Source organism: Thermobia domestica, chromosome 11 (genome assembly GCF_964235325.1).
Source record: "Thermobia domestica chromosome 11, izTheDome1.hap1.1, whole genome shotgun sequence".
NCBI classification, from domain to species: Eukaryota; Metazoa; Arthropoda; class Insecta; order Zygentoma; family Lepismatidae; genus Thermobia; species Thermobia domestica.
In genome coordinates this window covers 240,816,859-240,835,564 of record NC_137464.1, presented here as the reverse complement: position 1 = coordinate 240,835,564, position 18,706 = coordinate 240,816,859, and the positions used below count along the sequence as shown (strand labels likewise).

General features: G+C 35.1%; 1 protein-coding gene across 1 annotated transcript in view; it reads left to right on the top strand.

The window, feature by feature from the left end:
* The window catches only part of LOC145665513 (G-protein coupled receptor GRL101-like), a 455,441-nt gene that overhangs the window by 364,499 nt on the left and 72,236 nt on the right, over positions 1–18,706 (top strand). Inside the window, exons 4-8 of the mRNA XM_081732819.1 lie at positions 7,427–7,549; positions 12,818–12,916; positions 16,560–16,709; positions 17,099–17,261; positions 17,952–18,097. Coding sequence (XP_081588945.1) covers positions 7,427–7,549; positions 12,818–12,916; positions 16,560–16,709; positions 17,099–17,261; positions 17,952–18,097 — 681 coding nt within the window. The remainder of the gene's footprint in view (positions 1–7,426; positions 7,550–12,817; positions 12,917–16,559; positions 16,710–17,098; positions 17,262–17,951; positions 18,098–18,706) is intronic.

The following is an 18,706-nucleotide window of genomic DNA, read 5'->3' as shown; positions in this document are numbered from 1 at the left end:
AGAGTTTTGGTGAACGCGGCATTGAACCTCCAGGTTCCATATGCCATAGAGTTAGTTACCTAGTATATGTGATATCAAAACACGACCCTTTTCTCATGAAGGTTATGGTATGTTGTCTTTGTCTTAAAAATACCTTACTTCATTAGTAAATTATGATCATAAATGCATTGCGGTTTTGTGATTGAATTTTTCGTGAGAGAGAAAGAGGAAAGTCAAGACATGCTATTTCTAATTATTTGAATGCCCTGTATTATTTGAATATCTCAAAAAGCAGAGTTCTTGGTTGAAAATAATGTATTACTCACGCACTTAAAAAATGTATGAAGCCATACACCATAAACACTTCAGAACAAGATGCTTATATGCTTAGCGCAGTTGAAAACTTTTATCTTTTGTGCTGTGAGTACCTATGAAGTAAGATTAGGCTATTTTATATCCAACTAAACAATTGAATACATACATATTTATCTAACACGCTATTATGAGAAATTAAAAAGGAAGCATCTCATTTTGAGCCTCTATAGCATAAAAAAAATGGACGCGATGCTCGTTGATGTACACTTATTTTAGAAAACACTTAAAAGACTCGTGAATTGTAATTTGCTTCTCACAAACCTTCTGCACTTGTAATAGTCGAGAGTGTATTTGAAATTTTGTAGACAAAGAGCTCCATATCTAAAGTTCCCGAGTGTTGTTTTTGAAATGGCAATGGAACAACGTTGAATTTTCCATCCTGAAGTATTGATTCTCTTTGTAGTGCATGAACTTTTTTAAAGGCAAAAAAGCGTGTTTTCATTTGTTGCGCTTGAAACACCAATTGCTACAGCTGCTACATATAATTTATACATATTGGGAAAAGCACTTTCATACGGATACAAAATATCTGAAATCTTTAAAATATTATTGTTGCTCTTGTTGTTGGATAAAACTTTCACAACTTTAACTTCTAGTGTTTGGCTCAAATTTACTGACAATTAAGGCGTGTTCTCCTTTTCACATTACCCAATCAAAATTACGCGAGGTTGTCTAATATTCGATACTTAGGAGCAATATTATTTGCACCCAAACATGTCTTTTTACTAGAATGTTAGTGTATGTTTAGGTAAAAGGAAATTTTTTTCTAAATAATTATGGAGATTTTATTGTAAGATTGTTTCTTCACATATAAGTTAATCTAAACCAGCGTTTATTCTTTCACTTCGGTTTGAAGCATTTACTTCGCTCTTCCATTTGCGTTTCACGAAAGAAACGTTTCACGTTATACTTGTACACGAAAGGAAATGAAATCCGGCAATATCGCTCTCACACGCCATTGGCTTTCGCCAAACGTCAAGAGGTTTGAGCTGGACTATAATCCCAAAGCTTGTATATAGCAGAATAGAAGATTCAATAGTGACAATACTTCGGAATTGTCGAAAAATATTTCTGACTGTGGCAACAAGCAATCAAGGGATTTCAAACATTGTTCATTATTCCCTGCAAATATGTCATTAATTTCTAATATTGTATGGTTGAATGCCTCATTAAAAATTTGCTCTAGGCGAATTGCTTCATCTTGAGTCATATTTAGAGGTTCTTCAACAACAAAATCTTCTGAAGACGGGAGAATCTTCCGAATTCGTTTCAACGGTGGATCTGACACTTTAGATCAAATATTCTGCAATTTGTCTTACTACTGTAATAAGCATGTTGTCAAATGTAGACTGTCTTCTCTAACCCAACACTGACAGACAAAACCTCACAACTTGACCTGCTTTTCCGAGATTCAATTCTCTGTCTTGTAATACACTGTTAGCTGGTTCAAATGTTGACAGAATTTGTAACAATTAAGAGGTAATGAAACAGAATTATAATGTGTAACACTTTCTTGAAAATTTTGTGACTTCAATCGATAACTAAGTATCTACACGACTTAATTCACCTTGAGAAGGCACTCCAGAACAGATTAAAAATCATGTCATCAGAATTTTCTGAAATAGTTTCCACTGTTTCCAAATGTCCAGTCCATCGTTGATCCAACAACTTCCTAAGTTTTTGGCCTTAGAAGACTTGTGGCACTCGATGTTTTCTGAAATACCTGTACAGCAGCTTGTGTAATCCAAAACACGTTTTCACATTAGGAATTGCTGAACACGTATAATTATTACAATATGAAGTTGATGATTATAACAATTAATAAAAGGGTCTGGTTTTTGAAGTTCTTTTGCAACAGTCCTACCATCACACTAGGACCGTCATGACACTGACAAATCATTTCTTCTTTTCGAAATCTTGCTTTGGAACCACCTTCAAAGTCTTTTTCTAGTACATCTTTAGATGGTAAATCCGATATTGAAAAGGACTCAATTCATGCACTTTTTCTTCTTTCATAAATCTCACAACCACAGCCAAAATTTCCACACCCGAACAGTCTTGTGTTTCATCTTCTTTCAAGCAAAGAAACTGTGATTCACTTTTATCCTATTCTGTTTTTATTTTGTCCAATATCATCTCTGCCAACATATCTATTATTTTGGGGCCGCGGTGGCTCAGTGGTAGAGCGTTCACCTCTGGTGTTTGGGGTCCCGGGTTCGATCCCAGCCCCCGCCAAGTGAACTTTGTGGTGAACAAACACCGTGTGCGTGGGTTTTCTCGGGGTTCTCCCGTTTCCTCCCACTTTCTTCATTCCACCATTTCCTTCATTACTCATCATCACCGTCTCCTTTAGCCTAACCGGCATAACCGTGGGACGTAAAACTCACAGATTTCATTTCATTTCATTTCATTTCACATCTATTATTTTGTTCTGAACTTCGGGTGAGTGTGCTGAGGAATATGTATAGCTATGGACTTTCGACTGTGTGCTTGAACAGGGCTATAAAAAGTCCAGTACAACTTAATTCAAAAGGATTTACAGATCTTCCAGTCCACATCCTCAATCCTCAAGATATGGTACCTCATTTACTGTGAGAAACTACACTACCTCAGCAACTAACATAGTAGTGTACCTATTTCATGCTGTTTGTTCTGCATCTAGAATTATATTAACATTATTCCCACTGCTCTGTCCTAATTACGTTCTTCCCAAAGTTGAATTGCTTCTATATGGCTTTTTGAGGACGAATGCTTGTCAAATCCTTTCCCCCGCTCCTATGGCGACTTCAATTGCAAGTCCTGTCACACTAAAAGTCTCATCCCACAGACTATTCCTTAAAATTTTTCTACAGAATAGTAAAATTCTTGATTCCTTAAAATGGGACATTCTAATCAAGTCCTTGTGTGATACCACTGATTTTGAAAGCTACGTTTTTTTTTTTCATAGAGCTTTATTTTGAGGTACTTGCGCAGGTTGGCCTGAGCATGCCTTTCGTCCCTAAGATAAGTCGATTGTGCAATGGAATTCGAGATTGTAGTATTTCTGTATTTGACAATTAACTCTGAATTTTATCTACTGACTCTTCAACGCCAGATATTTCACTGCGATTGTTTATGTTGGTTATTTGTGGATCATCTGCTTGAGCACTTGGTTCTCTCGAACGGGGTTGTAGTATTTCTGTATTTGACAATTTATTCTGAATTTTATCTACTAACTCTTCAATGCCAGATATTTCACTGCGATTGTTCATGTTGGTTATTTGTGGATCATCTGCTTGAGCACTTGGTTCTCTCGAACGGGGTTGTAGTATTTCTGTATTTGACAATTTACTCTGAATTTTATCTACTAACTCTTCAATGCCAGATATTTCACTGCGATTGTTCATGTTGGTTATTTGTAGATCATCTGCTTGAGCACTTGGTTCTCTCAAACGGGGTTGTAGTATTTCTGTATTTGACAATTTACTCTGAATTTTATCTACTAACTCTTCAATGCCAGATATTTCACTGCGATTGTTTATGTTGGTTATTTGTGGATCATCTGCTTGAGCACTTGGTTCTCTCGAACGGGGTTGTAGTATTTCTGTATTTGACAATTTATTCTGAATTTTATCTACTAACTCTTCAATGCCAGATATTTCACTGCGATTGTTCATGTTGGTTACTTGTGAATCATTCGCTTGAGAACTTAGTTCTCTCGGACGGAGAACAAATAAAACTTATCCATACTATTTTGAAAAGGTGTCCAGAACAAGTTCCACCCATATTTTCTTTGCTTGTAATGATGCACTTTAATGTGGAATATAAACATTGACATAAATAAATATATATTGAGAACTTGAATGATTATTTTTTAGATAATGTCACTTTGGTCAAAGTTAAGAACTTTCTACATTGTTTGACTAGCTTATTGTGAGTAATATTTCTTGTTTCTAAAATATGATGTTTTTTAAAGTTTTAAAATACCTCTACATTTCAATCCAAATTTTAAATTGTTAGCGCCATCTAAGCTTTCCCATTAAAAGTATTTAACAATATATTGTGTAATTACAGGTGTAGAGCATCGATTTTAAAATGAAAGAAAGAAAATGGTCACTAATCTAAACATAAATCCAAATATCGTTTTAAGAGTAGTTGTGAAACGCCGTATTTTGTTTATTAGTATGATCGTTTACACAAAAAAATATATGGGGTATGTTTAGTACAAGGGGTCCAGAAGCACGTAAAAAACACAAAATTTACAGGAGAAATGAGTGATGCAAGTACTTAGACGTAACATAACATAATCAAATTTATGCTAACCTAACATAAACTAACGTAAGCTAACGCGAACTAACCTAAACTAACGTAATATTAGTAGAAATAAGCGAAATTCTATCATTTTTTGGAAAATTATGCGGGACTCCTACACTAGTATAACATAAACTAAACTAACCTAACGTAACCTAAAGTAGCCTAATCTAACTTAAACTAACCAACCCTACCCTAAACTAACCGAATGTGAACAGAAATTACCAAACTTATAACATTTTTTTAGAGAAAAGAGCTGGACCCCTTCTGCTAAACATAGGCCAAATATATTTTACTTGTTTAGTGTAACCTATTTAGATAGAGACTGACCCACGGGGAAGTCCATCGGCTTTGTACCCCCCCCCCAAAGTTCGTACATACAGGTACATACATTTGTATACATTCTCAATGAAACTACATGATTGATTGTAGCATGATCAGGGAAATGATTGATGTAGCATGAAAATTTGATCTTACACTTCATCTGTACTGTTTCTCTTATAAAAACATTTTAGTTCTATTATATTTTTTTCTGAAAATATAGGCAGGGGCGGATCCAGGACGGGCTTCTGGGGGGGGGGCGGTGGGTTGTAATATTGCTACTTAGAGCTACTTTTAAGAGCTTCAAACTCTGGGATGGATTTTATTTATATATAATTTTTTTTAAAAAAGTCCTCTTTTGAGGGAGCGATCGCCCCGATCGTTCCCCCCTGGATCCGCCACTGAATATAGGTGGAAGTATTTTACAATTACTTGTCGCCTTTTCGGGTACAAAGTAATACCCGTTCAATAGTATATAGGCGTAGTGGCTTCCCCAAAACTTGGACCGGTCAACACAAAAAATTCTGGTTGCGCACCTATATTCAGATTCAAAAGGACAGCTGAACAAAATATACAATGATTTAATTCAAAATATATGCTGTTCTGATGAAACATTATAGAATTTATATAGAGACGTGAACCTACAGTTTAAGATGGAATCCGAATCACCAGTAGTGTTTAAATTTATCAAGACTCTCCTATCGGGAATCGAACCTGAGATTGCGTGCAGTAAACACTAGACTAGTAGAAGGGAAGGGCTACAAATTTATATATTTTGTGCTTTTAATTTTCTGCCGTATCTTTAAAAGATGCGCGTAAGCAGGGCCAAAGCAAGGAGGGTTGACGGAAAATTACTCTAAATTTTCCCCATGCATGGTTCGTAAACTGATACTACAAGTAGCTACAGTTCTCCTCTGAAATGTGGCAACGCAGCGATCGCTTTGCTGGAGATGGGCAGCTTTTTGCTCGGCCTCGTTTACGAATAGACAGTCTTAAGAGCTTGTTTGTCAAGGTGACCAGACGTCCCGTTTTAGCCGGGACAGTCCCTTTTTTCCAACCGTTGTTCCGTTTTTTTTCTGATTCTCGAACGGGACGCCTAAATGTCCCGTTTTTAAGTAAAAATGACCTAGGTGTCCCGTAAATATTATTCAAAATATAAATCGTCAATGCAAATTCTACTCCTTCCGTACCAACACTCGTTGTCAAGGTTCAGCCGTGTCTAGAACTTCTGAATTTTCAAATGGGAATTGAGTGTTCGTGGTTCAAATGGAAATTGAGTGGGAATTCTGAGTGTTCAACTAGTTAAAAGAATTGTTGGATAGAACTTGCAATCGGGAACCATTATTTGTTGTGTGGTACACGTAAAGTTAGAAACGGTGTATTATCACTCTTGTGTATTTTGTAAATTGAGAACACTTCTGACACCCAAAATGCAATCTGGAAGTCAGATATCCTCCCCCCCCCCCTCCGTAGCCGATTCGTATGCGTCCCGTTTTCGCAAGTGAAAATTCTGGTCACCTTGCTGTTTGTGCTCTACTTGAGGCGTACTACAATTGCCCTGAGTTATTTAATTTAAAAAATCCTAAAAATGTAATCCATTCCTAGTTGCAGGAATAGATTAAAATAATAACCACGTTTGAACTCCACACGCTATGATCACCTGTTGATGAAGAATGACTGCGATAGGTTCGAGTGAGAAATGAGAAGGCGGGATGTGCTACTGCGCATTCAAGTTTCTAGTCGCCATTCTAGCTGCTCCCAAGTCCAGCAATGCAATTGAGCTCTTCATAAGTGCATTGCTTCATAAGACATTCTATTCTACTGTACAGCATAAATCAACATTATGTTGTGATTTAAATTGTGACATGATAAAGTACTGTTTATTTTATGCTTTCGCAAAGAACACAACCTAATGAGTGTTCAAATGTAACTACGCAACCGCCAAGTGAGCTTTGTGGTGGACAAACACCGTGTGCGTGGGTTTTCTCGAGATTATCCTGTTTCTTCCCACTTTCTTCATTCCACCATTTCATTCATTACTCATCATCACCGTCTCCTTTAGCCTAACCGGCATAACCGTGGGACGTAAAACTCAAAGATTTCATTTCATTTTTCAAATGTAACTACGTGCAATCTTCTTACATCATCGAACGCGCATCTATCAAAAAAGATAACGATCCTTCTCTCTGTTATTTCGAGAGGAATATTGCAATCTAGAAATTATAAATTATTGAAAATCATAGTACGTATGTCTCAACGTAACCTCCCTTTTCCCCTTATACTAGGTAAGCTTATGATAAACGTAAGTTTCTATTTTTTTTTTAGTATGATTTTCTCGCATTTACTACATACTGATATTACTATACTAATAATAATTTATAAGATTTTGAGTAATAATGCACAATAAAGCTAAATTGTTTACAATAAACGTTTCTGTGATACCTTTGTATTCTACTTACAGCTCATCGTCGTTGCTGGAAATTGGAATTTAAATGCAACAATAGTCAGTGCATTCGACCAGGTTCTGTATGTGATGGACATTTGGATTGCAGCGATGGATCCGATGAATGGGATTGTAGTCCAGGTATTTAAATTTGAAATAATGATTTTGATGCAATATGGCATAAATCACACTATTTCATTGCTTGGAATTAAAGAGTTAAGGCGGCAGACTACTAAGTATTTTTCAAAAGGTAACAATTTTTTCTTTTGCCCGTTTTTCGTAAGTGAAAAGAGATAACGAAATGTAAGTTACCACAATAATAGATAATGTTATTCTACACCCGAAAATATGAATAGGAAGAATTTTCAATGTTGTTATCCATAGAAACTACAATGTGACCAGAATTTGAATTACCCAAAAATCTAGGTTAAGGCAGCGACTAGGAAAATGAACTCAACAGTAATTGATGACTTATCATGTTGTCTATGTTCCTTGTTAACTACTTTTTAAATAATATTTGTATTTAATTTGTAATAACTTATTTATTTTGTAATAATTTATGTAAGTTATTACAAAATAAATACAAATATTATTTAAAAAGTAGTTAACAAGGAACATAGACAACATGACAAGTCATCAATTACTGTTGAGTTCATTTTTCTAGTCGCTGCATTAACCTAGATTTTTGGGTAATTCAAATTCTGCTCACATGTAATTTCTATGGATGGCAACACTGAAAATTCTTCCTATTTTCGGGTGTACAAGAACATTATCTATTATTGTCGTAACTTACATTTCATTATCTCTTTTCACTTACGAAAAACAGGAAAAAGAAAAATTGTTAGCATTTGAAAAATATTTAGTAGTCTAGCCCCTTAACAGAAAATGAAAAGTGGCTTATTTTCGTTTCCCTCTCTTTCCTCCCAGTTCCCGCGATTTAGGAAAAATAACGTTCCGTGATAACTTGCATATCTTCTTTGATGCTTTCTCACAATCTTCCATTCCCTCTCATAATTTAATATACAGGGTGTTTCAAAACAACACCGACAACGTTTGGGAGGCGATTCCTGGCACCAAGATAAGACAAAAAGTATTGACCAACCTGGGTGCAGAAATCCCTCATTTCGGAGTTATAGGCTGCCGAAAACATAAAAATGAACTTTAAAGGTCCGTAGCTCCAATACTATAGGACCTACCGTATTAAGAACTAGTATGTGCCCTATCCAAATATCCATGTTTCAGAATCCAGCGGAACTCACGCAACAATTTTTATAGAGGTACTTGGTGAATACTTCAGATCATCTACCCGTAGCCAAACTCCCTCTATAAAAATTGTTGCGTGAATACCTTAGGCTTTTGACACATGTATTTTTGGATAGCGCACATATTAGTTCCTAAGTGAAGTCTTGACCCGACTACGGTATTTCACAGTTTTGGAGCTCTGAACTTTTAAAGTACATTTCTTTCATGTTTTTGGCAGAACAATTCCGAAAGGAAGCATTTCTGCACCCAGGTTGGTCTATACTTTTTGTCTCATCTTGGTGTCAGGAATCACCTTCCAAACGTTGTCGGTGTTGTTTTGAAACACCCGATGGGAATATTCGTTCTAAACTCTGATTTTCAAGATTAAGAATTAAGTATGTTAGTTAGGATTAAAATTTTTGAGGTGTAAGGTAACGAAAAGAAAATATTTATTTATTTTAATTAAAAACTTCCCTCGCTTCTACAATACACAGTAATAGCACTAATAGTGTAGTACTTTTGTATAGTTTTCCGAAACATTGTTTACGTGTCTAAAGCGAAAGATACGTCTGGAGTAGCGGCACATCCACGGGGAGAAAGGTCGACCAGGTTCTGATCTCCTACCCAAAAAAAAAAAAAAAAAAAATAGCCTTCGTTGCTCAACATACATTTGTATACTTTGTAAATAAAACTATTCTTGTTTAACAGGGAAATGATTGAAATTAAACTTGCGTTAAATAAAGTTCAATACTTTCTATGAAAAGATATGTTTATAAGGAACAAATTTCTGTAGGCGACAGAATTAAATACACAGTAATACAGCTGTAGTTTATGTTTACAAGTGAAGCGTTACTAGTATGAGACCCTGACAAGTGCTATTGAAACTTGTATCATTACCGAAACCCCCCTTCTTTCCACTACCTTCCCTTGCGTGTACACCCATCATCGCCAATGCATCTGCTTCCCTCGGACGCATCCTCATGCTTGCGCGCGAAGACATCAGCTTCGCCCTGCCCTAACTTCGTTAGATAGCATTCGTGATTTAGTTGCCACGTTAGCACAGGTTAGTTTGTGTTTTTGAACTGTAGTTTTTATGCCATACTACATTCGGAAGCCGTATTTACACGCAAATCATGAAATAATTTTAATTTTTCAACAAATACTTCTGGTACCCCCTTTCTGGTAATTTATCTATACCAAGTGAGATATTTTAATGTCGTTCACTGCAAATTGTATAGGAAAGAATATGAAGGAAATTAATGAAATAATTATATTTTTTCACTATTATTTCCAGTGGTGCGCCAAAAGTAATCACTTTAAACAACTGAAATTAACTCGAAGCTAAACTTTAATGTCATGGAAGTTATAAGAGATGCTGCAAGTGACCAAATATGTTAAACAATGGAAAATGTTGTATTACTAATTGAAAATGATATCATCAATCATCACTTAGCACACCACAACATGGCACTGTATAGTTACTTTGTGAACACCCAATACATATATATATATATATATATATATATATATATATATATATATATATATATATATATATATATATATATATATATATACAGAGAGAGAGAAAGAGGAAAAGCACCAAAACCGGCATACCATTTTGTTTCTGGTTCGTACAGCTGAACTGAAGGACCGGAATTATGAAGTAACTATATTTCTCTAAACTAGCAACACTACTCAATAAAATTATGTAACAAGATTTAAAAATTGCCATATAGGCTATTGCCACGATTATGACGATTTGTTCACCGTTTGTGTGTCCGAAATCATATTTTTAGAAACCAGGCCCATTGGTCGAAGTGACACGGTATGTGGAAGTATGCCATACCGTTTCTTGTTTTTCAATGATGAAGACATACCGCCTCTGGTTTTTCACTAATCAAGACATACCGGTACCATCACTGGAAAGTGGATGCTAATATACCTTTAATAAATCCATTTTTTATATACGGCCTTCTGGGAGTCAGTCGACTAGTAGCTTCCCATGTAAAAATATCTTATTTCTTATGTAGAAATAATTTCTAAATTGATCACACTGACATTTTGCTTATCTTTTTCCTAATTTTCCTAAAAATGAGGTGTCTACAAAGAAGTTCCTCTAGTTTAATTTTTCTTTTTTGTTTTATATTTTGTTGTGCCATATTCAATTGTTTCTTTCATATGTATGGGTGTTTCTTCTTGCCTTAATGCATAAAAAAGTGCCGTGTTTCGAGCATGCGTGGATTTAGAGGTTGTCTGCAATGGGAAGCGGGCCTTCTGGGAGTCAGTCGACTAGGGGCTTCGGGAGTTCCCCTGCAGAAAATTGCTAATACAGTATAAAAACTCGGTTTTTGAACGTTTTGGTCTATAATTATCTATAATATATCATAAAGGGATATTTTTTTTTTTTAATCTCGGAGAGTTGGGTGCGGGAGCAAAGCTTCTCCTTATCCCTACGTAACCTGTAAGCTCTCCCATGGTTTTGAGTCATTATGTAAATCGAAATGCAATCTTTTAGGCAACATACCGGTAACACTTTCACCATTCGTTCGAGTCAGAATCGTAATAAAACATACCACCTCTGCTTTTTCTCCACTTCGAACACAGACCAGGCCCCAAAACCGACATACTGTCAGAAAATTATTGTTGCAAAATGGAAAGAAGACATCTTTTTAAATTTGTATTTTTGATATCCTTATATTTTCTACAAGTTCTATTAGTCACAATAGTAGGTTTACTTGTAAGATAGGGCCTACTATTAGATCTGCGCCATACTTTGCTTTTTAACAGTAGAAATAAGTGGTGATAGAAACAGGGCCGTGCCGTGAGGGGAGCGAGCGGGGCGACGGCCCCCGGCGCCGAAGTAAGAGGGGCGAAAAATTCGGGAGAAAAAAGGAAAAAAGATACAAAAATTGTTTGGAATATATGTATGGGGGCGCCGTCGTATACTCTCGCCCCGGGCGCTGATTTTCCACGGCACGGCCCTGGATAGAAATAATCTTATTCTATCACAACTTACAATTCTAAATAGTTTACACATGTATGGGTATTTTGTAAGTTAAGTAAACATTAAGAGTGAATATCACTATGGAATTACACATTGAGCATAAATCAATGACAATAATCGCATATGTAAATGTCCGCTTCCACATCGGGACATTCTGTGTGTGCCCAGTTCTCACAGGATACACACAGAACCCATTCTTCCCCGCTGGTGTCTTCCGAAAAGAGTCTTTCGCAAAAAAAAAAATAAAATAAAATAAAATAAAATACAGACTGCATCATTACTCTCTGATATACTGGACTCTAAACCTTTATCTGATGATGAGTCGCTATTTGCATGTTCATACCGTAGCGTCGTCTTCCTTGAACTGGACGTCGATTGGGAATTAGCCCTACTTGCATTTCCTTTTGACTCTTTTTGTCTACCTGCGTTCCGTTTAGTTTCTCTCTGCACCTTCTTTTCCATCTTAATTAATAGTTCGTTTCTATACGGTGATAAGGTTATTACTGCTGTTTGAGAAGCTTTACGGCCTCTGGTTGACATCTTCCTCTGTTTCTCTTTAACTGAAGACATCTAAATAAAAGGGTATGTTGGTTTATAGACCACTCTACGTACATGTTTCATTAACAAATGGTATTAGTTGGTACAATCACCACGGTGATTTGCAAACTTAATAACTTGAAGAATGAAAGTATGTAATGAGTAAATCGACTATCTCTAAATAATTTAATTTTCTGATGGTGACGAATTATCAACAGAAGTTTTAGCACAACGAAAAAAATAAACAATGTTCCGCGTACACTGATCCACCCTCATAACTGGTTAAAACTGCACCTGCTCCACCTAGTGGTGACAGTAGAAATTACTGATAACAGCGTGCAGCGTGTTCCAGCCCAGAAACGGCGGTATGTCGTTTTTTGGTGTTTTTCCTCTCTCTCTCTCACTTTATATATATATATATATATATATATATATATATATATATATATATATATATATATATATATATATATATATATATATATTTCTTCATAACTTGTATTTTTTCTCTACGTAGAATACAATTCTTTCTGACAAATTGTTTATTATAAAAAAACAGGCTAATATTTAAGTATATATGTTACATCTTTATATTAATACAATTCCTGTTGATGTTTCTACAGAGGATTTTGTCACATGTGGAGATGGTTCCCTGATGCATAGATTCTACTGGTGTGATGGATGGCCAGATTGCGCTGATAATCAAGCAGATGAAATTAATTGTAAGTAATATGTATTAATCACATATGTCTTCAAATATTAAATTAAGATTTGAAAAGACTACCACCAGGAGCGGATCCGGGGGGCGATTGCCTCCCAGAAGGAGAAACATTCTTATTTTATATATAAATAAAACCCATCCCAGAGTTTGGAGCTCTTAAAGTAGCTCTAAGTAGTAGTGTTACAATCCACCGCCCTCCCTCAGAAGTCGATCCTTTATCCGCCCCTGATTACCACCTATGCCAATGGTAAACGTCCTTACGTTTGGTTATATATCTACTTGTCCTTTTTATAGAAACGTGAAAACCCTAAATCCCTATGGAATTTTTTAAAAATATATCTGTCCATAGGGTCACAAGAAAAATGACCTTAAATTTGGGATATAAATAAATGTAAATATCCCAGCTTTGAAATTATTTTTGTCGTGACACTATGGTTGGGATATAAATACATGTAAATATCCCACCTTCGAGATCATTTTTGTCGTGACATCAAGGTTGAGATCCAAAAATAAATGTAAATATCCTACTTCGACATCATTTTTGTCGTGGCACCATGGTTGGGATACAAAACTAAATGTAAATATCCCAACTTTGAGATCATTTTTATCGTGATACCGTGGTTCAGATATAAATAAATGTAAATATCCCAACTTTGATATCATTTTTTCCTGACTCCATGGTTGGAATATAAATAAATGTAAATATCCCAACTTTGAGACTATTTCTGCCGTAACATCATGGTTCAGGTATAAATAAATGTAAATATCCCAACTTTGAGATCATTTCTGCCGTAACACCATGGTTCATATATAAATAAATGTAAATATCCCGACTTTGAGATCATTTTTGTCGTGACATCATAGTTGGGATATAAATAAATTTAAATATCCCAACTTCGAGATCATTTTGTCGTGATTCCATGGCTGGAATATAAATAAATTTAAATATCCCAACTTTGAGATTATTTCTGTCGTAACACCATGGTTCAGATATAAATAAATATAAATATCCCAACTTTGAGATCATTTTTGTCGTGACACCGTAGTTGAGATTTAAATAAATGTAAATATTCCAACTTTGAGATTATTTTTATCGTGACACCGTGATTGGGATATAAATAAATGTAAATATCCCAACTTTAAGATCATTTTTGTCGTAACACTATGGTTGGGATATAAATAAATGTAAATATTCCAACTCTGAGATAATATTTCTCGTGACACCATGGATGGATATCTTTTAAGTTAGTTTAATTGGATTTCATGTCCTCAAATTAGTATAAGAAGCGTAATTAAAGATGTATTCAAGCATGGTTACTTTTACCGTTGGCGTGAGCGATAATTATTTATTTATTTATTTTAATTTTAGATATAGTATGTAGATCTTAACGTTAGATTACAGTTTAGTTAAGGACACGAACTGACGTATCATTAAATCTTAATATTGAAGTGTGTCTTAACTTTAAATTACCAAATAGTCTCGAAATTTTGAACTATGATGCCCATGTTGAATGGATACAGTAAGCCTTTGAAATTTTCTCTATCCGGTAATGTATCATAATTATCTCTATCTGTTATCGTTCATCAGAAATAAATATTTTAAATCTGCTTCTTCTCTATAAATAAACCTCTATAAAAATAGCATCATAACAAACACAATAACAAGTTTATATCTTAAAGCATGGAATTCGTGAAACAAGTGTCTTTGGAATAACATTCCAGAAGTTAATTACAAGTTACTGAGACACACGTAGTTTGATATAATTCATCTACATACAATTCTACTTGTAAACAATGAAAACAGAGAAATAATTGATATTCAATAACAATTCATTATGTTCAATACGTATTCATCATTCATTATATAAGAGTAATTATTAGGTGCCATATGTATATCTCTACGAAGTGGCGGAGTGATATGATAAATTTGCATTGCTATTTTTATAACTAAGGACCAATATTATGCAAAAGACATTTAACTGTGTTATAAACTTTGTGTAAAAAAGAAGACTTGAAGTGTTTCAATTACCACTTACACTCGGAATATTTAGTTAAAGCAATAATTAGTATCATTAGTGAACCAGATAAGTGGTATCCGCCATATTTTAAAATAACTCGATTGAAAGTTGAATTTTTTGAACTTTAGGCTATAATACCTACCATTTCATAGCAATATCTTAGCATACAAAGGTCACTCCAAAAGTTTTGCAATACGGAAAAACTATACGTCTCTTGAACAAACATTTGTTACATATGACCAAAGTACAATCATTCTTCCCAGTAACAATACACCTATGTAACCTCTCCTGCCAGAAGTCGAAAGCCCAGCACTAATCCTATCTTTGAATGCTGTTGAAAACCCCCATGATTGATTCTTCAATTTCGTCCTCTCAGTGAATACGGAGACCCCGCAAATGCTTTTCAAGATTAAAAAACAGCCAGGAGTTACACATAGCTAAATCAGGGAAATAGAAGATGCTGAAGTATTTTGACATGAATGGCCTGGAGATACTCCACTGTTTGCTTTGCAAATATGTATGGAAGAATTATCGTGATGGAAGATTAAACGTGGGATTATTAGGAATTCAAGAACTTTGGGTAAATATACTATTGTGTACCAGTTGATGTATTAGTCTTCCGCACTAAACCAGTGGTACAGAACACAGTGACATGCCTTTCTTTATTCCTCACTGTTTTTTCGCAGTAGTTGGTGTCGGGCTATCTTCATGCATCCATACACCGCTTTACTGGCGAGTAGAGTATGTAGGTTTCACCACCTGTGATAATTTTCCAAATAGTCTGGCACCCATCTCGGTTTAAAATATCTAATGTTTTATGTCCAATTTTGATAATCTCAGCTTTTTAAAAGTCTGGGGTTACCCACCAAGAAACTACCTTTTCCAGTTACAGATATTCGTGTAAAATTCTGTGCACTGACATGAATCTAATGCCTAAAGCCTGTCTATTGCTTTAGAAGCACATCTGTGATCTTTTGGAAACCATGTCTTGCACAACAACCCGTAATTCCTGTGTTGTTGAACACACAGGTCTTTCTTTAAGGTCTCATTTTGTAACGACTTCTGATCTCTCTAAAAGTCTTCCTACCATCTAAAGACTGCCGTATATGCTGAAGTGGCATCACCAAACGTTGGCTAAAACCTGTTATAAGAGTCCCTCTTAGGCAAACGCGAAAGTCATAGCAAATCATGACTTGAAATGCTTCGTGAAGAGCTCCATTGTCACTACGAGAATGTCCACACTTTCGATCACAAATGTCACACCCACACAAAATCAGAGATCACGTATTGAAGTTCACTTGTCTTCAATCTTCTCGATGCCTGACCTGTAACGAGAAATAAAAGACATTGCTTTATCTCTTATAGTTTCTGCGTATTGCAAAATAATTTGGAGTGACCCTCGTACATTCCTGGTGTAACTTCCCTGTATTTCATTCGCCACTGTGTATTACATTCTAATTGATATTCGTGAAAATAATCAAAATCAAGAATGCCAAGAGTGTTAGAGTTTCTGACAAAATAGTTTCGGATTTTAGGAACCTACGTACCTGAGTAGCTTCACTTGAAACTTGAATGTAGTTTGTTATTAATTCCCTGTGACTGGTCTAACGTATTGTTTTCTTGTAGGTACAAAGTGTAACAGTTCAGAAGACTTTCGTTGTCCTAATGGACGTTGTATTCGACTTGCAAATGTCTGTGATTCACAGTGTGATTGTGCTGGACCGGGGGAATGTGCTGACGAAGTTAATTGTGAGAACAACTACATGAAACACAATGGTAAGTTTTATTCATTGTTCGACATACGTAGTTGACGTAAATCTAAGCCTTAATTTATTTCATTAATTCATTATACAGAGAAGAATCAAAATAATAGAACACTCATTACTACGAAATATAAGCATTGTGAGTTAATAAGATTGAATATTTAAGTTTTTTTCTATAGACTTTTCTTGACTTCGGCACCTTCAATACGTGCCCAAGTCAAAAAATGTGGATCCTTGCATTCATATCGTCTGTGGTCTATCTCGGCCACATACACGATCAATTAAGCGTTTTATTGCAATTTTATACTTGCGACTCTATTCTGTCTTATTCCTCGGTAAGAACAAACTTCCTTCATATTTCTTAAAGCTGAATGAAGCTTTTATTTTTTTAATTTTTTTCAGGTGTTGTTAAATGTAAACACAATATTACATACAACTGTTACGTGCCAGAACATAGTCGCGAGAAGGGACGATGTATTGACTCGAAATTCATCTGTGATGATGTCAATGACTGCCAGAATGGAGATCTCGTGTCGGATGAATTTGGTTGCTGTAAGTATAACTAGTAGGTAAAAGAAAGCAATGCTTTGTTCACGTAATGTGGAACAAACTCATCGGGTGTCTTTATTATAACGTATTATCCCGACATTAGCCTAGTGGAACCATGGAAAACCATGGAGGAACAAGTTCTATGTTTAGTCAGGATATCCAGACTGAAGCTCGGTGTTATCATTGTAAGAAAAGCTAAGAATGTAGATTCAACATTTTGATTTAAAAAGAAAAGTGCACAATGTTGGTTTAAAAAGGTGGAAAATTTTGGAAGAAAAAATGCAAATTTGAAATGTAAAAATTCATACAAACAGTACCAAAATTAAAATTCATATGTGTAAATAGACGTTTGTACACTGGTGCCATAATTACTAAGTTTGTGTAAACGTGGAACCCCTAATCCTAATTCTCAATCTCTCCGTAACTTCCTTAATTTGCACTTTATTCTCCTTAGGACCATAGAAAATAAAAGGTGAACATCCTACCCCTATTCTACAGGCTTGGTTCCTGTCTTTAACTACGTTAGATAAATGAATTAGAAATGTCATTTGATCAACCTAAGCAGAAAACTCAATCAAGAAAGAGATTTGAAACTTCCTTTAATGGAAGCTTAAATTCACTTGTTTCTGTCGATTAATGATAAAATATGAGAATAATACATCAGATTGTTTTTACTAGAGCTTCTTTTCACACAACATAATAACAGTCCTAGTTTAGTTTCAGGGGACGACTGTGAAATTCACAAATACAAAGAAGATGCCTTTATATGTGAGGATGGGAGATGTCTTCCCAAAGATTTTAGATGTGACTATAAGTGGGATTGCTTGTTTGGAGAAGACGAATGGGGTTGTGGTAAGTAGGTTACTTTCGTGTCCCTACAAGATATCATTTACTATTATTAAGAAAGAAGTGTGACGTTACTAATTTCATTCATGAATATGGTGAAACTATTAATGTTTCTTGTTTACTCTGTACACAATAATCAACAGCTCCTGCATCTATAAAGTAAGGCTGTTATAAAATTCCTATTTACATAGCTGCACAAGAATAAAATTTTCTATAGGAATAAACAGAAGTTCCTTGAAAGAATTCGTCAAATGTATGTAGATTAAATATTGATGCGGCACGATTTTACTTTGGTCATTTTATTCAGTAAATCGTTCAACGAATCAATTCATAGGGAATTAGTTCCTCGGAACAATTCATTAAATATCACTAGGAATCATTTCTTAACCTAATCTAACCGTCAACAGCAAGTCATTACGTGACTCGATCCCAGTAATGAATCTAGAACAGATACATTCTCAAAACAGGAACCAAAAGATCCAAATCACTGAATCGCATAAAGTGAATGCAATGACAAAAGTAAAAATTTGCCTATTGATCCTGTTAAGAACAGATCTTTTCCGTACTTACACGTAAAATGTATTATTATAAAGGATGCAAGTTTAATATTACTAG